Here is a 26,734-nt window from a genome sequence, read left to right as displayed (position 1 = left end):
ATATACGAGATTATGACTTAACTAAAATCATTCAACTTTTATGATAATGAAGGTAACATAGAATTATAATTTATAATACTCATGGCCACAGGATACTTGTTTCCTTAGTTTAAATTCCCTGATTTATAGCCATTAATGCTTACTACAATTGATTTGGCAGAGACCGCAGAGAATAGGATGCAGTTGAGGATAGATAGCAATATAGATCTCATTATGGTACTTCACCATGATAATGAAGGATTGTGCAATCAGTTATTTGTGCTGAGTCATTTTGGGTAATTGAGATTACCTTCCACTTAAACCATAGGTATCTTGCATGTACAGAGTTATTTGCACACTGTCACCCCATTTCGAATGTGAGTTTGAGGGAAGGCACTGTTTTTGCCTTTAATTTTTTTTAAAATTCCTATAACCTGGCACATAGTAAGTGCTTAATAAATGCACTGGCTGCATTAACTGACCCAGAAGGTTTGAAGGAGGAAGGTACAAAGGTCCAATATAATACTGGTATATTTAAGATAAGAAAAGTTGTTCCCAAGAGCAGGCCCCTTGTACCTACTCCCTGGGCAGAAATGGTATCTAAAAATGTACTGTTAAAATCATATTTAAGGACGATTTGTATTAGCACATAATTTTTCTCACTTTTATAAACTAGGGTTATTTTTTACATTTTTACACTGCATGATAACATCCTACAAATAAAACAGGTGGTTTATACCAGAAAGGTTTACATGTTAACTTGATTACAATGAAGGGAAAAAAATAACAGGAAAGAAAACAATATTAAACCAGCTGTCTATTTAATACTGTCACATAGTAAGCATTTAACATCTGTTGATTTGAATCGAAAAGAAAATAATTTATTAGGACAACAAATAAATTTACAACCATATGCATAATGCATTTTTTGAGAAGTAGGATGTGAGAAGCCTGGAAAAGTATCTATCTTTTGACAACATAACTAACAAGAAGAACAATTTAAGAACCCTGGAACACAAATTACTCTGGCTTCCATTACTGTTCAAATACATATTTATAAATGAATAAATGATTATAGTGTTCAAATAGGCATTTTAAAAAGGATTAGCCATACACTAAAGATGGCATAACAGAAATTGATTCTGCTAAGCTACAATACAGATTTTTGGGGGCAAATTAACATTTTTCTGAAATAACTTCTGTTATAGATTCATAATCAGCATATTCCTTTAATGACTGTACAAGTTCATCTAGTAGACATTCTCCTAGCATGAAACTTTGGATGTCATACAGTGATTTGCGTATTCTGTGATCTGTAACCCGATTTTGTGGAAAATGGTATGTTCTTATTTTTTCTGATCTTCCTTTGGTTCCAATCTACAAAACAAAAGGTAAGTTTACAAGAAATAAATAAAATACAATTTAACTTAATCATATCTGATTCCTTGGGCTGCAACATAAACTAGATTAAAATATTTAATGCCTGTAACAGTATTTAGATAGCATGATGTGGTGGATCAGAGGCTTCTAATATATGCTAGATATGTGGCTCCACGCAGTCACTTCTTAGTACCATAGACACTTCTGTAAGATTATAAATTGCAGGCAGATGCTGAACTAATTAAATAACCAGTCTGCACAACTCGTTCCTCCCTTCCTTCCTCCCATATATACACACACAAACAAAAAAAAAAACCTGAGTACTTCAAAATATCTATGCATTCATTGATGTATGGGTACTTTTTTTTTTTTTACCAATGGAGTTGTAGCCAAAAATCATCATCATCTAGCAACCAATCTCAACTTCATTGGTCCTTGGATACTAGTTTGTCACCTGACCAATCTAAATTTGAAGAATTACTAGCTTGGTAAAAACAAAGAACTTGTGATCAAGGCTTTGGTACCTTGATGAGGCACTGAGGTGGTGGGGCCTTAAGAGGAATACCTGTGTTACATTATTAAAAAAATAAATTTGGGAGAGATATAAAATTTAGGAGCTATATCTACTAAGAAAGATTCTTTGTGTACTTATTTATTAATCTAGTAGTACTATTATATTATCTACAGTACTATATTTGCTTGTCATTACAACCTGTTCAGTTATTTTCATTCGTGTCCAACTCTTCATGACCCATTTAGAGTTTTCTTGGCAAAGATACTGGTTTGCCATTTCCTTCTGCAGATCATTTTATAGATGAGGAAACTGAAGCAAACAGGGTTAAGTGACTTGCCCAAGGTCACACAGCTAGTAAGTGTCTGAGGCCAGATTTGAACTCATGAAGATGAATCTTCCTGACTGCAGGCCTGGCACTCTATCCACTGTGCCACCTAGCTGCCCTATCACACATCCTACTAGACTGTAAACTACTTGTAGTTTTAGAACTGCTTTATCTAAACCTTTTCTCTCCCTTAGAACCCAGCATGACAATGAGTGCTAAAGATACGTATATTCAGTTGCACTAAAAAATGCCCTTAGGAAGGATGTAAAAAACTTTCTAGTCCTTTGTTTAACTATAACTTTCATACTCTGAAGATATAAATTAAACACATTAGCAGTTTGAAATGGAGTTAATATACCTTTTTTATTGCTTTTAAGTTTTCATTTTTTATGTTTTAGTATCTCATTAAATAAATTTTACCTGAATCTTTCTAGCATTGTATCGTTTGTTGGTCTCTTCTTCCAGCTGCATGCTATATAGTTTTGCCCGTAACTTTTTCATGGCAATTTCTTTATTTTTTATTTGAGACCTCTCTTGCTGACATTCAGTAGCAACACCTGAATAGTGTCATGAGAATGAAAGTTTTAACAGGAAATCTTCTTCATGTTTTATGCTCCTTTTTCCCTTCTCTTCCTTTTTCTATTTCATAAGAAAAAAAAGAGGGCCCTAGTAAAAAATGAAACTACAAAACCATGAGTTTTTCAAAGGCTCACAAAGCACCTTTTAAGTTCCAATCACAGAATAAATGTTCCCGTTTTAGATATTTATCAAACAATAAGCATAAATCATTTAACACAAGATATGTATTTTCCCCCAATCTTCTTTTGGAGGTCCATCTTTCAAAACTTTGTTGCGTTGTTCAGTATTAACAATGAATCTCAAAAGTAAGGGGTACTAGGTCTACTTCCATGGATACATGATCTCATCAAAATGGATAATTTCCTTCCAGAGGTATAGATTGCTATCCATTCACATTGATTTCCTCCCCAAAAAGTCTTCGTAGTAAGGTCAGTCAGTGAACAAGCTTCATTAAGCACATACAATTTGTTAGGCAAAGTGTTAACCCCTGGGGATACAAAGAAAGGAAAAAGCAGTTCCTGCTTTCTAGTGGGTCAGTTTAATCCTGAAGACTTCCTGCAAACAGCTATGTGAAAAAGGGACTCCAGAGGGTAAACTGGATATGATCCCTAGGGAAGGAAGGAGAACTGAGAAAGGCTTCTCGATAAAGATGTAAGCCAGGGAAGTTAGGAGGTGGAGATGAGGGATAGAGTTCCAGGGATGGGAGACAGCCAGAAAAAATGCCTGGAGTTATTTGATGAGGAGCCTGTTCAAAGAATAGCAAAGTGCTGTTCGTTTTCCCAAATTCAATCTAGCCCACTTTGTTCTTTCTTAATTCTGGGCCCAACTCACTGCCCATTTGCACTATTTTCCCTAGATAAGTATAATATTAGAGACATGCCCCGCCAACTGCATATTACAATTTGGACATGAGATAACCTTGCTATTTTTGTGTAAATAGGCTGAATTCTTGAATGATTTTTAATAGTATTTTAAAGACTCTGCAAAGTTCTTTGGTTTGGCACAAACAACACAAGACCGCAATCAGTACAATCTTAAAATAAGCATCTGAAGGAACTCACCCTTTATGAGGAATTTCTCTTCAGTTGGGACTTGTGCTGTACCTTCTCCATAAAGTGACAGACACCTTTGGTAATCATTTGTCTTCCCATTCTAGGTCTAATCTGATATTAATAATCATTGCGTTGTCATTTATCTCTGTTTATCAAAACATTTTGTATGACCTACATGTGCATGGGAGACACTGTTAGAAGTGAGCCTCTAAGACTGCAATGTATTGTATTGAATCAAATGCAGTTTTAGAATCAAAGATTAAGGACAATGGGATCTTGTATACTCTGCACTTTTCAAATATTTGACCATAAAGGTGTTTTCTACCCCACCAAAAGTAGACACTGGCTATCCAATTACCTGGGCTTATAAATAGGCAAGTTGGGTTGCAGCTTTTGTGTCATATACAGCTAAAACTGAGAGGGAAAGTAATCAAAAAGTGTTACTGCTTCCTCAAACCCCATGGGGGGGCAGTGAGCACTATCCTGAAGCAGTAGTAAGGTTCTTTCCTAAATTTCTCATATTCCGCCACTGCTAGAAGATTTGAAAAATTAACTTTATAAAGCATTTGTTTGTTTGTTTGTTTTTTTCCTTAGGAGGGTCATAACTAATATGTTTAATAGGACTAATAAGTTTAATAGTTTTCAGTTAAATTTACAAGCTTAATAGTTTAATTAATCAAATATAGGATTTGATTTGGGTACAATCGGCGTGAAGGAAATATTAGAACAATTAAACATTGGTTCAAAATGTACCTTGCATTTATTTTACATATAATTGCATATGTACACGTTGCCACCCCCAGTAGAATATAAGGTCCTTGAGGCAGGGAATACTTTTAATTTTTTTCTTTGTATCCTTAGCACCTAGTCCTTAACAAGTACTTCTTGATTGCCTGACTTATTTATGTCAGTTGGACTCCTAAGCAAAGTTGGTCCGGGGTTGGGGGGGGGGGAGCACCTGAGTTCATGTTCCTTTTTCAACATCTGACCTAGCCAAATTAAAGAGAAATTGGGCAGCTACTCGGGGGACCCCACCAAATTCATAGAAGGATTCTGATCCATTTCCTTACAATTTGGGGCAACATCAATCTTATTATATCTACCTCTTGTTCCATCAAGGAAAAGAGGATAATTTGGGACTATGCACAGAAATATGGTGATGATCCAGCCAGGTCCACAGCTATTAGCCTGCCCCCCACCCCCAGCCCCTCCCATTATCCACCCAGGGCAGTTGCCATCCCTCTAGGGATTATCTTGACGATGTGGATCAGGAGAGAAGGGACCATATGATCACCTGCCTCCTATAAGGCGTGAGCTATGATAAATTAAAAGAAATTACACAAGCACCAGATGAGACCTCCTGCCCTCAGGAATAGGCTGGGAGAGGCTCTAGAAAATATACTGACTTGGATCCTGAATCTCCTATAGGAACCACAGTTTTAAATATGCATTTTATTTCTCAGTTGGCTCCAGACATCTGCCGAAAGCTTCAGAAACTAGTTCAGGGCCCTCAAACCCCATTAAAAGAGATCATGGAGACTGAATTTAAGGTCTTTTATAACAGGGATAAGGCATTTGGAGATGAGCAATCCCCTAAACTCAGCTATCTATGGTACTGACCCTAAGCGTTTCTGTCATCAGAACAAGTTTCAAAGCCAAGTGATATACAGTATGTCTGTCTTATATGTTCACATGTTCTTTAATTATTCAAAGGCTCTTCAATAAATTTTTTATACCAATAACTAGAGATCTACTTAATCATTAGGGAAAATTACTATATTATGACACTCAGTTCAGCTTTTATAGGTCCCTTCAACTTCTATGTTAGAAAATCAAGAAATACCTGTTGGGAGATGAACTATTCGGACAGCACTGTCAGTAGTGTTTACATGCTGACCCCCAGCTCCACTAGCTCGCTTAGTTTCAATTCGTAAATCTTTACGATTGATTACCAGGTTAATCTACATGAGAAAAAAAATAGAATTAAAAATCATTTCACACACATATACATACATATGTTTATGTATGATTATTTGCATAAAGCTGAAAGTGATATCAACCTGTAATGCATCCGACAACTTCTTATAGGTGTCAAGAGGACAGATACTTATTTGGATCAAAAAGAGGTAACAAAGAATGCCATTCAGAATTTTGTCCACATTTTTTTTTATCCTCAAAATATCGATTCCTTGGAAATCAGCAAGGATCTACTTCAGGATAGGAGATTAAATTGAACTTATCGGCTAAAATAATTTTTATGGAATATCTCAGAATTCAACATATGACATGAATAAGGATTGAACTGGTTGAATTCTTGAGGCTTGTCTGGGATCCAATTTCTAACCTATAAAATGACAGGGCTGGACTACACCAGAAGTGTCAAACATGCAGTCCACAACACTCCCAAGTGTAGCCTTCACCAGATTAAAATGTAACTGGAAAATATTTAACAAGAAAATAAAAACAATAAAACAATGTTAATGTATTATTTTCTAAGTCAATTTATGCAGCCCACAGGGATCCTTCTGTATGGTTTAGTGGAACTCATTTCTATTTGAGTTTGATACCACTGGCCTAAATGGCCTCTGAGGTCCCTTTCAGCACTTAAGTCTGTGATCACTGTTTAGTAACCTATACTATATCCCCTCTTAGAAACACTCCTCAACTAATTTGTTATTTTCAGGAAATACAGTCCAACCTGTGAACAATAAAAAAAAAGCATGTATTTGTTCTGGGCCTTCAGGATTAGGTTTTTATTTTAATGGGTTTTAGACATATTGTGAAAATTTTAACGTGTTAAAGTAGCATTCCATCTATATAGTTAATATGCTAGAATTGGTCATAGTATACTTGCAATAGAGCAGAATCCACTACAAAGGCTAGGTTACCTTGGACCCCATGGAAGGTAGTTTAGTAAAAGTGGTGCTACACACCGTCTTGGGGAGGGTGGGAAGAAGGTCGAGAAAAATTTTAAACCCAAAAGCATATGGAAGTGATTGTTGATAAATCAAAATAAATTAATAAAATTTTTTTTAAAAAGTGGTGCTACAACAAGGATCTCAGGAAAAGTACGTGTATAATTCACAAATTATATAAGGATAAGAGGTGCACAAGTAAATTATCATTTCCCCTTCCCTACAACCCAAAGTGAAATCATGGGTTCTCAAAACCAATTAAATCTATGATAAGAAAAGGAACTACAGAATGATTCCAAGAATAACTGGAAATATTGCTGCTTACTTCAGTAGGCTGGGGCAATACTGCTACAGTCATTGTGCTGGTGTGCATCCGGCCTTGCTTTTCAGTCTTTGGCACTCGTTGTACTCGATGTACACCCCCTTCAAACTTCATGTGCCTATAAGCTTCTGGTCCCCCAATGCTGGCAGATGCATGTCTTAGGCCACCTTATAAAACAGAGGAAGCACAATTTGTATTCATTACTGCCATTTACAAAGACTACTATAACTTCTACCACCTTGAAATATAATTTACATGGTAACAAAAAGAAAGTAAGCATTCAAATTTTGTAGATACTATTAGTTTATAATCTGTTTGCTCGGCTAACCAGTAATATTATTTCAACATGTCCTAAATACAAGAATCATGTTTCATCAGACATAATGACTGTTAAGTTATTTTGTTCAATGCACCATATTAGGTGGGGGGGGGTGTGGAGGAAGGGGGGAAGGGAGGGGTGGGTGCGAGCGCTGGACATAAAAACATAAATAACATGCTCCCTGTCTTTTTTTGAGGGGGGAGGTGGGAGTGACCTGTGTTTTATCATTGTGCTGCATATTGATAATTTTTCTGTAATTTATAAACAGCGAATAATCTGTGTGTACATTTTTGTTCCTTCTCTCCAAAATCCTTTAAGAAAAAATTCTCATTTTTAAAGCACTTTAAACAAAGGACCCTCCTCACAACTCTGTGAAGTAGGTATAAGTATTACTCTTATTCTAAAGGTGAACAAACAGGCGCAGGAGAAGAGAGATTCGCCACTCTCACAGCTAGTTTCAGAGACAGGATTTGAACCCCAAAATAGCTCCAAGTCATGTTCTTTACTAGGCCAATGAAATCATCCTACTAAATTCCAAGTGAATGATATGGTATTACTGACCTATTTCACTGGGAAAATATTCCAGTATTTCAAAATGCCATTTTTTATATGTAGCATATCGCTGGTACATATCAAACATCTCTGCAGTAAACAACATGGCTTCCTGACCCCCAACTCCAGAAGTTAATTCCAAGATTAGGTCATTTTCATCTGTTTCTTCTGAGGGAATCAAGAGTAAGATTATCTGTAAAAACAAAAATGCCAACCCTTATATTCAAGATAGATATTTTTAAAATTGGCAGACAGGAACAATTTAAGTGTTAAAATTTACCAGTGCTGTTCCAGATATGTATCTCGATATGATTAACAATACAGCATGACTCGTAACAATTAAAATGATCTATTACTAATGTGTTGATGTTAAAAATGTAATATCTAATAAAAATAGGTACTTATGTTATTTCTGTATGTTCAAACTCCTTTTCCATTCAGTCGACAAGCATTTATTAAGTATTTTTTGTGGAGAAAGCATTACATTTTGTACAAAAGAAATAAAAACCATAGCCCGTGTTCTAAATTTTTATTGAGAAAAACACACACACACACACACACACAGATTTAAGGATGTTAAACAACTGCAAATTATTACAGAATCACTGAGAAGCAGTATGGCATAGGAGAAAGAGCACTTGATTTGATGCCAGAGGACTTAGTTCTATGTTCTAGGGACAGTAGTCTGCTATTCCCAGGGCTCTTAGGTTTAGGGTTCTGAGCTCCTTTGCAGGGTTAAGGGTTCACTGGGTGTGGAACACTGCATCTCTTTTCAGATTTTTAAAAATGTGCTAGTTTTGCAGATTTTCTTTTCCTTCTTTTTAATACTAATAAAAATTTATTTAAAAAAAATGTCTATTGTCCAGACTATAATATACAGTTGGACAGCCCAGAGCTAATGCATTAGTACACACACCTTGGAGGATCATTGCAGTTACACAGTAAATTGGACCCAAAATTGAAAAGAAGAAGAAAGGGGGATGAATTACCATTGGCAAACTGTACAGTGGTTTCATTAATACCCAAATTCCTCCATGAAATAAAGGCCCATCTTTGTAACACCAATATTTTTCTGGTGATGCTATATGGCTAAGAGTCAGAGAATACAGTCTCTAAAGAATTAAATTTGTGAGTCAACCAAAGGGCAAGAGAAGCACATGGTGGGTGAGAACAAGTTGCAATATGTATAAACACATGGATTATAAAGGAAAACCAGTGTAATAGTCTTAGTTATAAAAGTGAAAGGCAGGTGAATAGGTTATGCAGTGAAAATGTTTCCTTCAAGTCCTATCTTCTGCAAAAAAAAAGAAACCTCCCCTGGTCCTCCTTAATATTAGTGCCTTCCCTCTAAGACTGTCTTATGTATAGCCTTATCTTGTATATAACTTATTTGTGTAGTTGTCTCCTCTATTAGGACTTGAGCTCCTTGAGAGTAGACAGTTTGCTTTTTGTCTTTCTTTGTATACCCAATGCTTAAATATTTGTTAGCTTCATTTAAAGCTTGTACATCTGCTTCACTGGTATCTATGCAATGTCAAGAGACATAACGGAAATCCCCCCAAATGGGTGGAACCTCTCTGTAGGATTCACAAGAGATGGGCAAGAGTCTCACAGGATAAGACAGGGATAGGATGTAATTCCCACTATTAAAGGTACTTCCTCAACATTGATATAACCACAGATTCCTCTAAATATCTCCGAAACTTCAGGAAAGAGTTATAAAGCAGAATCACTAACAATATTTAATCCATGTGATTCATATGGTTATGAAACTTCCTTTCTAGGACAGGCAGTGAAAAAAGTGTTTTTTGCTACTTCATCACTTACTTTTCAAAAGTACAATACCTTTTGCTTCAATTTAGTTAATTCTTTCTGACAAGAAAGTATTTCCTTTTCTGCAAGTTTCCTTAGGTCTTCATTCTCATCTAGGAAAGCAAAGATTTGAATTTACATAGTTAATTCTAAGTAATAAGTTTCAAGAAAATAGTTGAAACTTTGTGTAGGAAAAATGTACATTTTTTATTAATTTTTCTTTTCCAGCAGATAACAAAGTAACTTTCTAATATACTTGTACAGATATTCAAGCTTAGGGAATCTATATTAGAGAACATTGATTAAATATTAGCAACCTCTACAGGTAATCCCCTCAAAAATCATGCCTAGCTGCTTTTATTATTTAAAAACACCCTTCAAAGTGTGATTTTATTTTCATTGCTGAATTCTCTAGGCAATAGAAGAGTTGGAATGAAACTAAAATTTACAGATAATCTGAGATCTGCTTTACCTGACAACTTAAAACAGTGTATCAAGCCATACTTCCTTTTAAAAAAAAAGTATTTTTACTTATTTCATTAAATATTTTCCACCTACATGTACATTTTAACATTCATTTTTAAAAAATTTTTGAGTTTCAAATTCTCTCCACTTTCACATCCATTGAGAAGGTAAGGAAGTATATTGACTATACCTGCAAAAAAATTCCTATATTAGCCATTTTGCAAAAGTAAACACACACAAAAACCCCAAGAAAAATAAAGTAAAAAAAGTATGAAGCTACACTTCTTAAATACTTCTTCAGAGGAAAAGTCAAAATTTTTCACGGTACCAGTAATTGCACTGATTTCATTTGTTGTACATCTGTTAACAAATTTGTTTTCTCTAGGGATAGGGAACTGGTAGTGGTCAGTTGGAAAGATGACAAGAGTCTGGTGACCCTCATTTTGCAAAATGAAAAGCAATGGTAAAGCAAAAGTAAGACATACATAGCAAAACTCTGCCCTCTAGGTTTATAACATACTATTGTGTATTACAGTTACAAGCTATAAGCTCGATGGTGCTAAAGAAGTTCAGAGGAAAAAGAAAATGTGTCTGGCTCCAGGTAAAAAGCTCACAGCAGGGGAAGCATTTCAATTACGCATCTTATAGGTTTCTAGTATTTTGATAGGCAGAGGTGGTGATGGAATTCTAAGAGAGAAGAATGACATGGGTAATGTCTAGAATGAGAAAATGTTCAGGGAAGGGCCAGAGTATGGATCAGGGTCAGCATAGTTCGGTGGAAAGACTATGTAAGGAAGCTTTAGTTCTAATTTCGGCTTTGTTACGAACTATCTGTGAGACCCTGAGCAAGTGACAACCTTCCTGAGCTTCAGTGTCTTCTTCTATAAAATGAAGGGGCGGGGTGGCGGGGGAGGGGCTACTATTCTGAAATACGATATATGACGGCAGACGCTATCATCTTGTCTAACGTTTTGCTTAATTAGTTCTTCCTTGCCCCAAGGGAGGGTTCAATACGAATAAGGCTAAAATTACTATGATGTAATGGTAATAGGCACTAGTAAATGTATTTTTAAATAAAATGAAGGACTTGTAAACGAAGAACTTTAAGATGCCACTGACAAGTGTAAATGAAAGGGAGGAGGGGAATCTACGACACAGATAAAGGATTTTAACCTCTAGTTCGCGCCAACAATGAGCCATAAGGCATCCCCAATCTTCCAAGTCACCAGAACAAGCAGTTTCAAGCCAGGTCGAAGGAGGTAACAAAGATGATCCCCCTAGAAACCTTTCTGGGGCCCCAGGCCGGCCCTCCCCCGCCGCCGTGCCGCTCCTGTCTTCCCGCGCCCTCACCCTCCAGCAGCCGCTCCGTCTCCCGCAGTTCCTGCTCCTTCTCCCTCAGCCTCTGGGCCGCCATGGCCAACTCCGGCCCCTGAACCCCGGGTCCCGCCAGGCGTTCCAGGAAACTCCTCATGGCCCCGCCGCTGGCGAAGAGCTCCTCCAGCTGAGGGCTGCCAGAGCTCACGGGCCGGCTGGGGGGCCTAAGGAGGGCTCCACGTGCCCACAGGTAGCGAACAGCTCGGAGCATCAGCGACGACCTCATAACTACTGACAGCGGCACCGGAAACAGAATCTTCTACACAGAAACCCCGGGGCATTAGTTGACTCTCGCGAGAAGAGGCGGAGCTCCGGGGCCTGCTAAACGTGCTGGCGGAGTTCTGACCCGGGCACCGCAGCGCCATGTGGTTTAAAGGGCTGTTTTCATCCCTCCCTGCCTTGAGCCGAGAAGGATCCTGTCAAGAAGTTGGGATGATTCGATTGGCAGTCTCTTGCAAACGGGGCGTGGTCAAAAGTTGCAGCTGATTTTGACAGAGGGCGTGTTTAAGCAACACGTGGAAGCGTGTCTGGTCTCAGTTAACAGCTGGGCACTAGAAACTGAGGGACCGCCTCCAAAGCGTGTGCTCTTTTGTGCAGACTGTGGACCAACCCTGGGCGGCAGGCAGCAGCATTTAAAGATCTCTTGGACTGGCTGCAGGAAAAGACTAGCCCTACATTGCCGGAGGAGGGCGTTGAAACAAAGGGAGCGGTAGGACAATAAAACTGCTTCTTTCCCAAGCTCTGTGTTTGAGCCAGTCCCAGAACCTCTTACGGGCTTGATTTCGTGCGGGGCAGTTACTACTTTATTCCCCATAGATTTGCGGGGCAGGCATGTCCCTAATAACTATTATTTCTAACCGTAATCCTTGCTGCGGAGTCCTCATTACAATTTCCACCTTTCTTCCTTCTCTAACAACGGTATTTTTTTCTTGTTTCATTCTTTGTCCTTTCGGGATGTGTGAAGATGCAATCTATGTGGAAAACTGATGGGGAAGGTATTCTTATTCATTATATCTTATAAAAACAACTATGAAAGTGCTTTTGTGACATCTAGTTCCTTCAAAATTATCTTCCAATCCAACTTCAGTTCCTCTCACCCCCCTAGCTCCACCCTCATCCTTACCCTCAGGTTGCATCTTCCACCTATCACAGATTTCCCACCAACTTTCTCTCTCTTTCTCTCTCTCTCTCTCTCTCTCTCTCTCTCTCTCTCTCTCTCTCTCTCTCTCTCTCTCTCTCTCTCTCTCTCTCTCTCTCTCTCTCTCTCTCGATCTCCTCGATCTCTCTCCCCCCCTCCCTCCCTCCCCTCCTCTCTCTCCCTCTCTCCCTCTCTCTCAACAGAGTTGATGCTGTTAACAATTCAAGTGTGGCGACAGACACCGACACACGTTCACGGTTTTAATAAATTTTGCTTTCTTAGTCATCCTTTCTCTGTTTTTCTGTTCCTGAACAAATACATGCACGTGCGCGCGCACACACACACCCACACACACTCTTGAGGATTTCAGTAATGTTCCAAGTAAGCTCAGAATCACGGGATCAGTAAGACACAAAATGTTCTTGGGGCACTAGAGTTAGGCATCGTTGAAGACTCCTACCACTACCCAACTATCAGTCGGTCAGTTGAGCCCTACTCATGAGAACTAAGTGACCTGTGCTCAGGATGCTGCATATTTGATACTTCAAAACAATATATATAAATAATAAAAATAAATAAAAATCGCATGTAAGATATATAAGGTTCAAAGGAATCTTAACTATCAAAACCATTCTGGAGAATGAATGTTTGGTTCATTTCAGATAATTCCTGAGAGATGCCACAATCTTTATTCTGCCCCCCTTCCCCCATTTCACTCTACAAAATGCAATGGAAAATCCAGACCAGATAATTCCAGCCTGTTATCCAGTTGATTAATGCAAATAGTTTTTTGATGGTTGAATTATTCACCTAATTACTTAAAAGTTTTTATATTGTACGGACAGTTTTTTTATGTCATGAAGTCTTTGCATTTTAAGGTGGTATATGAAACCCACCTTCTCTTTTTTTTTTTTAGGGGGGAGGGCTCAGGAAAACTGGAAATTTTCTCCTTAGTAACCTGTCATATATCCCATAGGTCTATTATAGATAGTTTAGATGTCCAGCTCTAATCTTTGGGTTGTCTTTGATCATAACATCTGTATTGGTGATCATGATTTTAACTACACATGATAAGACTCTCAGCTGAACTCTCAAAACATAAGTCATTTAAAGAATATACTTTATTATATTATAAAAGGTGCAAAATTGTAGTAAGCAATAACCTTATAATACAGCCATGGAAAAGAATCCAATCAGAGTCATTCCTTCCCCCCCCCCTTAGATGCATATAGTAATTAAGTAACAATTCATTAAGTGTACTTTTTACTACTAAATTGCAACACCAATGAGAAAATGGTAAATTCTCCAAGGATACATTATCAAATTCCTTATCATTTCAAAACTTTTTAATAAAATCAATGTAATGCATATGCATTTTACAATATCATCTATGTTTCCACAATATAGTCAAAAAGGAAAACATTGGTAGAATTGTTTTTCACTTTGAAAACTCAAAGGAAAATAGTTTTTGAACAAGATTTAGAATTTTTCACATTAATGTCATGCTCAAATTCTATTACATTAAAAAAAATCTGTTCAGTATAGAGTCCCTACAGTTCATCTGGCCTTGCAAAAGAGCCTAGAGTGCTGCCTATTAAATTGTATTCATGCATTCAAAACTTCTTAATGGTCCACCTACTGCCAGTGAAATTCATCGAAATATAGACAGATAATGAGAATTGTATTTTTTGAAATTACACAAATGTTAAATATTATTAATTTTGCAAGACTATATGCTTTGGAGTTTTCATTAACATTTGTTAAAATTGATCAGATAGCCTAAAATTATACATAAGTAACTTTAAAATTGTGACAAGAGAGTAAAAGCCACAACAATTGAAAATTAAAACATACGTGAATTTCAGTGTTCAGTGAACGGCAAAATACAACACCATTCAACAAAAAGGGTATTATCAACTTTAATTCCATAGAAATGAACTAATGCCTAGGAGAATTCTAAAATATAAGGGTTGAGTCCAGGTAATTACTACCTAAATAAAGTGGAAAATGAAGATAATTATTCAGACAATTAGTGCAACAACAAAAACACTCACATCAATTATCTGAACATTCATGGTGAAACTTTATTTTAGGCATCAGTTATATATTTCACTTTGTAAGATCTCACTCTGAAATCCATTTACCATATTGTGTTCATTCTTTAAACATCAACTTTAGCATGTTGTGTTCCTTTTAACATATTGTGTTCATTCTTTAAACATCAATTTGTGAATATTGTGATAAAGAATTTAGATATTTTCCAACATTTATCACAAGTTACTACTAAATATCTTAAGTGATCATTCCTCCACTATTGCCCTTTGGATAATTTTCTAATAATATATACAACTATCAAAGTCCATAAAGTTCCAACTTTAAAATGCTTTGTTTTAACCAAGTTATTCTCTGAGTTAAAATCCTGGATGATTACCTTTTCCTATTTAGATTATGATTTTTGTATCAATCAATAAGTATTTATTAAGTGCTTTCTATACTCCAGGCGTTGGGCTTTATGGAAAGGATTTTAAACTAGTTTCTCCTTTTGCCTTTTAAAAGAAAATTATGCATTTTACTTTGTGCCACTTTCTAGCTCCATAGCAAATATTTCTATTACCTTTATACCTCCTTCTAAGTCTCTAATAGGCTGATCCATGAAATAAAAAATATTTCCATGAATTATGAGTTTTGTGCCTTATCATAGACTGAACACACAGATTTAAACAAGAGTAGTCATGGGAAAGCCATATTGATATATTTTGAAATAAGCACCTTTTTTTTTGCCATACGTTTTAAATGCAGGTGATTTTTTTTAAAAAATTCATACTTCATTTGAGAAGACGGTAAACTGTTCCCCTTTTTGAAAAATGAAAGTCCAGTGTATCTTTCTGGCTTTCTTTTTTGTACTTTCACATTCTGCCTTGCATTATATATTGATTTGCAAAAGTCTAATAACCCCTACTAGACTCTCTAGGGTCAGGAACATGGTTGTCTTATTCATCTTTTTATCTCCTGGTGCCTAGCAGAATGTCTTGCATTTATTAGGTAATCAATAAATATTTGCAGAATGAATGTGGTTTATTTGTTTTAGAGTAAGAATACCCTGTCAGAAGTCAGTTTTAGGTTAACAGTTTAAATATACAGATATTGGAGCACAAAGAGTAATGTGTAAGAAAAAGTAGTGAGGAAAGGAGCATAGTTAATGCGCCGGAGAACTGTTCCTACATAACTGATTACTTTTTGTGTCTACCTTGAATGTCTTTTACTTTTACTTATTGTCTCTTTAAGAGCTTTTTTTTTTTTTATTAAGAGCTCTAGTCTTTTGAAGCCTGGATAGAGTAAGTACGTTCTTTTAGGATGGACCAGAGGATACCTTTTTAACTTCCTTTATTCCCCCGCTATTGTCACAGCCAAAGTTCTAAAAAGCTTTAAGATTTATATTTGTTGTAATATGTGACATTGTATTGTATTTTATCAGTATTCACTGTTGCAGCAATTAAGACAAGAAATATCAAACTTTTTTTACAGACTTGCTCACTGAAACAAGCATTTGGTTGGGAAAAAGTGGTGGCCTGATAGAGGGTTCTCAAAAAAAAAAAACCACCACAAAGAGAAACAAAAATTATTTTCTTGACAAATTCTAACTGGGCAATTAATATGAGCTAGTTGCACTTTTTGAGAATTTTCTTACTCCCAAACTCTATCTGGTATTGAACACACTGGGGGAAATAGCTCAATTGTTTCTTGAAGGAGTTCTAAAGTTCCTTGAAAATGTTAGGAGGCATTTTCAAAAGGAGTCTTTTTATCTTCACACTTAGGGGGTAAAAATCTTGCCTATTTTTTCTAGCCTTCACAGTGGCCAAAACTACTTTATATTTTGTAGTGCAGTAGGAAAAAAAACAAAACAAAACACTGGATTTGGAATCAGAGAACCTGGTTGGTTCAAATCCAATCTCTGCTAATTATTACCTGTGCAATCCTAGGCAAGTCACTTAACATCTCTAGCCCCCAGTTTCCTCATTTGTAAAATGATAGGGTTGGAATGAATAAGCTCTAAAGTTCCTCTAGCTCCAAATCTATGATCCTCTGATATTTTGCAGATTGTTACAGTCATAATGCTACTTGCCTTTATAGAAAGTTGTCATTTTAGAAAGACAAAATTGTATAGTTCAAACCCCAGAACCAGGTATCAGTTAAAATTCAGTCCCAGGGTGAATATGAGTTTAATTTTTGTTCTCAATAAATGTGCATTATTTACCTGCTCCTATTACCCTTCTGAAATACTGAATTATCAGGAAAATACACATTAATATGTTTCATTCCACAAGTAAATACTTAGGCAGTATTAAAGGATACTAATAAACAGTCCCCCTACCCACCATGCACTCTAAACAATTTTCAAAATTGATTATCTTCATTATTTACAATTTTTAAAAGGCAGCCAAAAGAAAAAAAAAAGACCACATTGTGGTCTTGGCTCTTGTCCATACTGATTTTGAGATCAAAATTGTTCTTAGCTCTTGTTACAAGTACATACAAATGTGCCCATAATGCTTCAATTTGCATGTACCATCGCTGGAATTTGCACCGGATTCAGGATTCACTCTACTCATATAAGTCTGACAAAACAACTACCCTACACGTTTGTAAATTTTAAAAAAAAGTCTGTTTATCCAGACCCTCTCAAAGTATAAAAAGCCATGGAGTAAATCTGTCTACTTAGGATAAATAAAGTGGAGAGATAAGTAATAATCCTGTTACTGTTATCTGTAAGCAGATAGGCATTCTGGAAAATTCTGACAATCAAAGTCCCTTTTCTCAATGTCAGGGCATTTTGTCTGAACTATCCAGAGGATGATCTCTTCTTCACTTTCCAACGTAGACACAGCTCATTCTGGGCACTGTAAGTGCAGTAAACACTTTCAGACCACTGTAGTTAGTGTACTATAGCAGCATGCAAAAAAAACCCACCTTGGTGGCCTAAAATATATTTTTGCACCTTCCAAGGGGCCTCATTTTTCCTTAAAAACAATGTATACATTAGGAGAATGTAGAATACTAAAACAGATGTTGTGCTATTGAAATGGTAGTATAGACACCACTTAAATTGTTGGGCTTTTCTTTTTTGTTTCTTGCTTTTGTTTCCTGTTTTATTTATAGAGCAAACATAATATAAAGCAGATTTTTTTTCTTTAAACTTGATAGAGCACAAAATATACAGACACCACTTCTAGGAAGAAACTTCAGGGTTCTGTGGTTAAATCTTAAACCCCTGAAAATAGGAGTTTATTATGGAAATGTTCACACAGTTGTAAAAAAAAAAATTAATGTGTAAACTTATTCCAGTTTCCTCCACAAGACAACTACCTAAACAATTCCAAAAGGATGCACCTATTTCAAAATATATACTTTATGAACTCCAATATTAGAGATCAATATTGTTTTTTATAAGGGCCCTTATGTTTAGATTTGGTAAAATGGTAAAAGTATTGTCAAACAGACAATCATCTAATGGTCCCAAGTATCTTATAAAGATAGCTTCTGACTGTCAGGTCACCATCAAATAGTAACATCAAGAATATAAAGTCTACTTTTTAAAAGATTTATACATGCAATATTTGTAATAGTATTTTACATGTTTTTTAGTTCTATGCACCAATGCTAGTGTGCCTCCACATCGTAACAAGTATGAAAATACACCATATCATATGTGTGTATGAATACACAGTAGTAGTATAACCAATGTAATACTAATTCAGAAAAAAAAATTTAAATCATTTCAGGAACAGAACTTCACAGTAGAAGTGGTGATTCTTTCCAGTTTTTTCTTCATTCGTCAGGAAAAGATATGAATTATCTATTGTTGTAAACATATTCATAGCTATGAGTCTATTAGTATAATACTAAAAACTTTTATTCATATGGTAAATAACTAACCAACATGAATAAAGTATGTCATAACACAGTAACATTTTCAGACAAAACAGGCATTTATTAAAAGAAATGTTTGTTATAAATATTTTATGTCTTGCATTTTAACTACATTTTCATAAATAACAATGTATTTAAAAGTGCTGAATATGGTAGGATAGTCAGCAACGCCAGTGTAAACAGAATATTTTGTTTTTTATTCTGGATTTTTTTAATCCCATTTTGTCAAACACTTACAACAGTTAAAATATTTGCATAGGGAGTAGAGAATAGCCCTTTAAATAGCTCCTGAATTCTATATTAATTACAAAATCAAATTCACTTAAAAACAGTTTTAAAATGTTTTAGGTTCATGGACACAAAAACTTGTAATGTCAGACTTCAAGTAAAATAAGTTGTAAAATAAAACTCCAAAACTGCTCTTTTGATAAATTAAAAATAAATGAGAGGTAGTAAAAGAAAATGAAAAAGAAAACCTAAGATTTTAATATCATCCCTAGTATAAGGCCAGTGTTCTCAAGTGGTTATAACTATTTTTCAACTTTCATTCCAAGTCACATAGTTATTTTCACCAAGTTTACAATTAAAAAAATAGCCTCCAGGGGATATTAACATTTACAACATAACACTTTGATATAAATATGAAGCTGATGGTGTTTTGTACGTTACAGGATATTGTTTTCTTGAATGTCAAAAGTGCATACCCACGTCAGGCAAGATCTTTCTTTTTCCTTTCTTTCTTTCATTCTTTTCTCTATTTTCTTTCTTCCTTCCTTTCTTCCTTCCCTCCTTCCTTCCTTCCTTCTTTCCTTCCTTTCTTCATACCTGCAGAAGAATCTGAGCAGCAAAAACCTTTAAGTGCTGCACTGTCTTTTGATTTTCCCATTGAGAATTTATTTGGTATTTAACAGTTCTTATTTTTGGAAACTTCTTGTTCTTGAGGAACTATTTCAAAATTCACTATGTCTGAAGCAGCTATATGTTTTCTTCAAAACCCTTGATTAAAAACAGCTTTTCATGGGATTTGTCTTCAAGAAAAATATGCCACAGGACAGATGCTATTCATCAAAATGTTTTAAAATGCTACATGTAGGCAATCTTTTATTAAATCTTTCATATTCCAAAACTAAAGTATCAACCTATTTTTTTCCCTTGCTGAAGTACATAACATTACACAACAGTGTTATAACTGGATAGCCAGTCTTTAATAAATCAATTACAGTATCTGACATCTGAAATGTACACAGGTTCTGTTTCCTTATAACAAAAACAGAATCAGCGCATAGATTTTGTCATTGAAACATGATCCCTCCTAATGGTTTGTGCTTTTTTTTTTTGACATTGCAAACTCTTCTGTAACGAAAATGCCACAGTTTTGGCAGTGAACAACCAGAGGAAGTCCCCGTGATGTTTTTTTTTTTTTAAATAAACAGCGATAAATAGCTCTTTTTTTTTTTACAGAAATATTGGCTTCAAAATCAGTGTATTGAATGCAGTATAGCATATTGAATCCCATTGTTACACTTTAAAAATTGGCTTTTTCGGTAGTAGTTTATACTAAAAAAAATGCAAACTCCCAGCTGATTTGCCGCAATTATTTCTATGTAAGACCATATTGCACAAAATGTCCTTAAATACAGAGATAAGTTATGTTATTGGATTAAATATTACAACAACTAAGTGGCAAATGAAGCAGCTTTACCTTGCACATGCAATGTGAGAATACACAAGAAGACTGTTCATAGGACTACAAATACATCTTGCTTGCAATTAAAGTGAATGGTGTGTAAAATACATGTCATTTGGCAACTCCATTGTCGGTTTTTCCCCAAAAAACTTAACCATGAATGACCTTGGTAAAAATGGAGACAAAGACCAGAATATGTTGTATTTTTTTCACAGTAGCCTGAGTAGTGCTAAACTGTAGTTCTCCAGGAACTCAGCTTCTGATGTTACGTAACTACTTGAATTTCCCACCCCAGCCCTCCAAAATGATTCCCTCCCACCCCTACCCACCCAAAAAAAATGATAACTAAGATTCAGAAGTAGAGCCAGCAGTACTTTCAACAAGAGACTTATAAATCTGAGAGTTCAAAAACCTTGGAAAAGAGTCTCTGTGCATTAAAGTGTATATTTGAAGTTGGGCATCTTCATACATGTGAGGATTAGGGTCCAAGAGATTTCTATTGATCACCTCTCTCACTCGAGAATCAAGACTGACCTGTGAGGAATAGAAACTGACATGTCAAATGATGTTTTTGTTGGGGGGGAAATGAAATGAAATTAGTACAGATATGCTATTTAGATAAACATTTAAGATTAAATTGATGCCTTAAATCCTTGATAATTAACTTTTAAAAGTGCTACCCCCATCACTGTCACTTGCCTCTTCTCAGTTCTCTACCTGTTGATATTCTTCCCTTTCTTCAGATTCCAACTTAGATGGAACTTCATTTTCTATGCTGCCTTAACTAACAACCTCTCTGGCAGGTCAAGTGGGCTTCTGCACTTTGCCTGGTCCTCTCCTTTGCACTTGTCTCACTATTCTGTGTATGACAGTTCATATACATATGCTCTCTGTCTTTTTGAGAACAGGATAATAACAGCTAGCATTCATATAGTGCTTTAAGGTTTACAAAGTGCTTTACATGCATTTGCTCATTTGATCCTCACAATAACCCTATAAGGTAGGCAGACTGAGAGGATAAGTAACTTGCCCAGGGTCACACAATCAGTAAAGGTCCGAGGCACGGTTTGAATTCAAGTGTTCCTAACAACTCCAGAACTCTGGACATCTATCTTGGATATCTATCACAAAGCCTTACAAATAGTATGCACTTAGTAAATCTTTGTTGAGTTAATACCATGAATGTTGAAATGTTTATTTTTTCCTTGAAAAACCAAGTTTAAGAAGTTAAATAAAAATTAGAAAAATTAACTCATCAGATATTTCAGTATATCAGTCAGGCAACACATTTATCTTATTTTTTCAGAGGTAATCCAGATTAAGTGACTTGCTCAGGGTCGCACAGCAAGTATCTGAGACCAGATTTGAACTCAGGGCCTCCTGACTCAAGAGCTGATACTCACTGTGCCACCTAACTGCTGCTAGTCAACACATATTAACGGCCAAATACTATACTGTGTATTAGGGGTAAAATTACAAAAATTGAAACAGTCTCTGTCTGCCTTCAAAGATCTTACATTCCATTGAGGGAAATATGTGTGTAAATAAGTGTATGTGAAGCGTATAACATATATAAAAGGTAAATTTATGGTGAAGGGGGGCACTAGCAACCAGGGATATCAAGAAAGGCTTCATGTAGAAAGTGTTGCCTGAGCAAGAGTTTTGAAGAAAACAAAAGATTATAAGAGACATATGAAATGGAAGGTGTAATTCAGGCATGGGGGACAGCTAGTGCAAAGGCTTGGAAATGAGAGATGGCTGTCTTGTGTGAATAACAGCAAAAAGTCTAGTTCAACTGGACTTTAAAATTCAGGAAAGGGAGGAGTGTATAATGAAGTTGGAAAGGTAGGTTAGGACCATGTTGTTGAGGGACTTTAAAAGTGGATCTTATATTTGGTCCTAGAGGCAACAGGGAACCAATGGACTTTATTGAGTAGGGTAATATCATGGTTAGATCTACATTTTAAGAAAATCACCTTGGCAGATGTGTCAAGAATGGGAAGAAGGAGAAAGAGTTGAAGCAAGAAGATCAAATAAAAGGCTATTGGAATTGCCCATGTTGGAGGTGATGAAGATCTGAACTTATATGGTTGCCGCATAAAATTGATAAGATTCGGTAAAAGATTGGCTATATGGGCTGAGGTAGAAGGATACCATTGGGTGACTGGAAGGATGGTGGTGCCCTCAACAAAAACAAGGGTCAATTTGGAGGGAAAGATAAAAAAAAATGTAAGTTGTATATAATTTGACTTCTCTCATAATGAGAAGAAGAGGCAGTTTATGGAGTGAGAGCAAAGGATAATGGGTGGACAGCTCAAAAACTGCACACGTCATCGTAGAAGATTTGGAAGAAGGACCTGAGCAAGTCAAGTGGCTTCTTATGGAGGATTTATGAGAGTATATGGAAAAGAATCACATAGGTTGAGAAGGCACGGCTATGGTGTGATCTATGCCATTATTATCCCAGATTCATTTACATATTGAAACATGTACATTTCCTCAGGAAGTTTAAAGCATTTCATACATTGACAATACAGTAAAAGATTTCCTGATTCTAAAACAAATCCATCTCCATCTATTTGCATTTGGTTTAGGCTTTCTGGGCTGATAGTGCTGGGTCTGGAGTTAGGAAGACTCATCTTCCTGAGTTCAGATCAGGTCTCAGACTCTTACTAGCTTTGTGACCCTGGGCAAGTCACTTACCCCTGTTTGCCTCAGTTTCTTCATCTGTAAAATGAGCTGGAGAAGGAAATGGCAAACCACTCCAGGATCTCTGCCGAGAAAACCCCAAATGGGATCACAAAGAGCCAGACACAACAAAACAGAACAACATTAGGCTTTCTGCTGGGGGGGTTCTCTAAATGGTGAAACAGAGATCCTGAAAAAGAGACATTCTTTTATATAAGATGCTTACATCTTTACTGAGGTCTTGGACTCACACCTTTACCAATCAATCGACATTTATTCAGTGGCTACCATGAGCCAAGCATTGTTCTAAGCACTGGGGATTTATTAAAAAAAGGGGAGGGGGTGCAAAAAGAGTACCTGCCTTCAACAAACTATATATATACATATACATATATATATACACACACACACACACACACACACACACATATATAGGATACATAGGAAATAAATAATAGAGGGAAGGCACTAGAATTTAGAAAGGTTGAGAAAAGCTTCCTATAAAAAGATGGGATTTTAGCTGGGGCTTTTCAGAAGCCAGGAAAGTCAGTAGGAGGAGTTGAGTAAAAAGAACATTCCAGCTCTGGGGGACAGCCAGAGAAAATGCCTGGAGTAGATAGATGGAGTGTCTTGTTAGAAGAATAACCAGGAGGTCAGTGTTAACTGGATGAAGTCAAATACAAATTTATATACCTGCCTCCCAATAGGACGGTAGAATTTTATTTTTCTTTTAGTAGCAACAGAAAGGTCTTAAGTATATATAAGAAGGCCCTTCAGATCAGGTACCATTCAAAAGTTTTCTTCATGTAGTGAGAGCAAGGGATAAGAGGTGGACAGCTCAAAAACTGCAGCCATGTCATAGTAGAAGATTTGGAAGAAGGACCTGAATTCTACCTTGAGAGGGATGTGTAATACCTTCATCCTGTTATTTATGATCAGAATCAACCCTAAATAATAACTCAATCAACCAATTACCAAATATTTATTAAACATTTTACTATGTTACAGGCACTGTGTTAAGTATTGGGGACCCAAAGAAAAGGAAAGGATTGTCACTTTCCTCAAGAAACTCACAGAGTAACTCATATTTGTGTTAGTTCTTTTATCTTTACAAGGTACTTTGGTACAACATATGAGTTAAATATGTAGTGTAAGTGCTGTGATCTCTGTTTTGCAGAGGAGGACTCAAAGGCTCACAAAGGTTAAAGCATTTGTCCAAGGTCAAGAAGCTAGTAAGTATCACAGCAAGGACCTGAACGGTGGTCTTCCAGGTTATGAAGTAATAAATTATGGAGAATTGTTATTGTTATTCCGTTGGAAAACAAGGGCTAGCATTAGTGATTTGAAAGGTTGTTTGATTTGTTGATTGTGTTCAAGTCTTATCTTGTTTATTCAAAATCCTATATTTGGGTTTAAATTTATGCCATGCCCGGAGAGTTCACTCACTTTGGTCAAAGTATCTTGGAGAATCCCTATCGGCTCTGACTTTCTTCCTTTTCTCTCACTTGCCTCCTAAAGGGCCTAGCAAGCTTCTAGAGTAGGCCTCAGCTCTGGTTCAGGTCACAGTGATATAATCCCAGGATTTATCCCAGTTTCCCCATGTCTACAGATGATACAATATTGATTTATACACTCTGGCTGAAATTTTCTAGGGCAAGGGTTCTTAATGTGGGGTTTGTGAACTTGTTTCAAAAAATATTTTGACAATTATATTTCAACATATTTAGTTTTCCTTGTAATTCTATGTATTTTATTTTATTCAGTTAAATATTTATTCTGAGAAAGGTTCCAAAGAGTTTACTGGACTGCCAAAGAGGTCCATGATGCAAATAAATAAATGAATGAATGAGTGAAGAAAATTAACCACTCTTGGTCTAGGGCTTACTGATTCAGAACAAAATTCTGAGGTTCACTCATTAAAAGGTAATTTGGGTATGTAGCCAATAGCTCTTTGCCATCCTACATTCTTGTCTTTCTTATAAATCCCCCCAAAAAAGAAAACTCTAGAAACGAGTCACTATAAATATACTTCACTTTCAGTTGCAAAGCTGTATGACACTCCTTTTGTTAAATAAACTCTCCAGTACAGTCAGTATCTTTTTATTAACTTTTTCCCCCCTTTTCTTTAAGGTATCCTTTGGGTTTCTGCTCAGTGGACATTTAAATTTTTGATCTTAACCTGATTCAGCTTATTTTCAACTGTAGAGTTATGGCAAGATGAAGATTTTCTAAATCCACTCCAATGTTTAGGTGAACAAGGATACAGACATACAGAGATGGTACAAAACAGTTCTCAATTTCAAACTTAAGAGAAATCTTAATTATCACAGAAGACTTAAGTCTCATTAATTATGAAGAAAGATTCTTAAGAATCAAAAAATGTAGAAAAGTTTAAAGCTGCTAGCTTATAGAAATATGAGTTTCAAACTACTATTCAAACCATATAAGCTTTCTTAAGGCAGAGGAAAAGGATAGTTCAATTCCAAGAAACAAAAGTAACTCATGTCCACATTCTTCTGTGCTCAAGAACCATAAGGAAATTAATGATTAACAATGTTTGGCACAACAGTAAATTGAAAAAAAATTACAAACTTAGTAACTAGTGGCTAAAATATACTTTTTTAAAATTACAGGCATTCGATTTTTTTTAAATAAATACATACCTTAATAGCTTACTGCTTGTTTGAGAAATATTTCTGTATTAGTCAGGGGTACTCGGCAAAGGCAAGATACAAATATAAACCCTGAGAAGTCTACCATAGTAACAGGAGATTGATTCAGATTATGGCATCCTTGTCTTCAGCAGGAACTCTGTTATTAGATTGAATCACAGGCTCACTGGAGAAAACTAGATTTAGAGTCAGAGGAACTGGGGGTCGAGTCTCCTGACTCTGCCAATTACTAAAGCTATGTAACTCTGAGGGTTTCTTAATGTCTCTGAGCTTCAATTTATTTATCTGTAAAAATTGTAAATATGATGTTTTGCTGGGTCCAGCTGCTCTGAAGCTTTTTATGCTGTGAAGTTAATGACAAAAATATCAAAAAGGGAAAATAAATATTCAATTAATCCTATCTACTCATCTACCCATGGCTTACTAGTCTATAAGCTATCCAAATGGCCCAATAGAAAATAGATATGATCAAATGAACTCATCAAATTGATTAGCATTTATTAAACATCCACTTTGTGTTACACATTGTACTAGGAATTTGGGATACAAATATATATATATATATATATATATATATGTATATATATACATGTATATATATGTATATATATATATACATGTATATATATACATATGTATATATGTATATATATACATGTATATATATATATAAAAAGAAGAGTTCCTTCCCCCAAGGATCTTCTGTTTAACTTTGGGGACATGATATGGCTACAAATCAGTAAATTAAAATATATACAAAGTAAATACAAAGTGATGGATAGGGGTGTCACTACCCACTGGAGTAATCAATGCCTTGAAGTGAGCTAGGGATTCCAAGAGGTAGAAGGGGAGTGTTTTTCAGGGGGGGAGGTAGGAGGCAGCTCGAACAAAGTCACAGAGATGGGAGACGGAATGTAATGCAAAGGAACAGCGAGTGGAATATGGAATGTCTGAGACCAAGAAGTTACCTGGAAAGATAGGCTGGAGTCAGATTGTAAAAGACTTGAAGCAATAGGGGGCCAAGTGAAGCTTC

The 26,734-nt window shown here is 36.0% G+C and overlaps 2 protein-coding genes across 8 annotated transcripts in view; both read right to left on the bottom strand.

Moving 5' to 3' along the window:
- Window positions 1–783: 783 nt before the first annotated feature.
- MTRF1L (mitochondrial translation release factor 1 like) lies at window positions 784–11,861 on the bottom strand. 6 transcript variants are annotated; one of them, XM_020986633.2, is made up of 7 exons: window positions 11,565–11,850; window positions 9,783–9,862; window positions 7,947–8,130; window positions 7,070–7,233; window positions 5,673–5,790; window positions 2,619–2,755; window positions 784–1,356 (listed from the first exon to the last, which is right to left on the bottom strand). In XM_020986633.2, exons 1-7 carry the CDS (start codon window positions 11,812–11,814, stop codon window positions 1,156–1,158), a joined length of 1,134 nt encoding a protein of 377 aa, XP_020842292.1. In that variant the 5' UTR covers window positions 11,815–11,850; the 3' UTR covers window positions 784–1,155. The 6 variants fall into 6 exon arrangements, 4 of the variants coding, with proteins under 4 accessions (XP_020842292.1, XP_020842293.1, XP_020842294.1 ...); XR_013486914.1 differs by lacking the exon at window positions 784–1,356 and adding an exon at window positions 3,839–4,000 and having other exon boundaries at window positions 2,661–2,837; window positions 11,565–11,854; XR_013486915.1 differs by lacking the exon at window positions 784–1,356 and adding an exon at window positions 3,839–4,000 and having other exon boundaries at window positions 2,666–2,755; window positions 11,565–11,854.
- Window positions 11,862–20,686: 8,825 nt separating this feature from the next.
- RGS17 (regulator of G protein signaling 17) overlaps window positions 20,687–26,734 on the bottom strand; it is a 199,337-nt gene continuing 193,289 nt past the window's right edge. For both annotated transcript variants that reach the window (XM_020986642.2, XM_020986638.2), the window contains exon 5: window positions 20,687–20,875. In XM_020986642.2, the coding sequence (XP_020842301.1) occupies window positions 20,687–20,875 (189 nt within the window). The remainder of the gene's footprint in view (window positions 20,876–26,734) is intronic.

This window comes from Phascolarctos cinereus, unplaced genomic scaffold, assembly GCF_003287225.1.
Source record: "Phascolarctos cinereus isolate Bilbo 61053 unplaced genomic scaffold, phaCin_HiC Scaffold_5;HRSCAF=322, whole genome shotgun sequence".
Lineage (NCBI taxonomy): Eukaryota > Metazoa > Chordata > Mammalia > Diprotodontia > Phascolarctidae > Phascolarctos > Phascolarctos cinereus.
The sequence above is the reverse complement of the archived record's forward strand: the minus strand, read 5'-3'. Positions and strand labels throughout refer to the sequence as shown.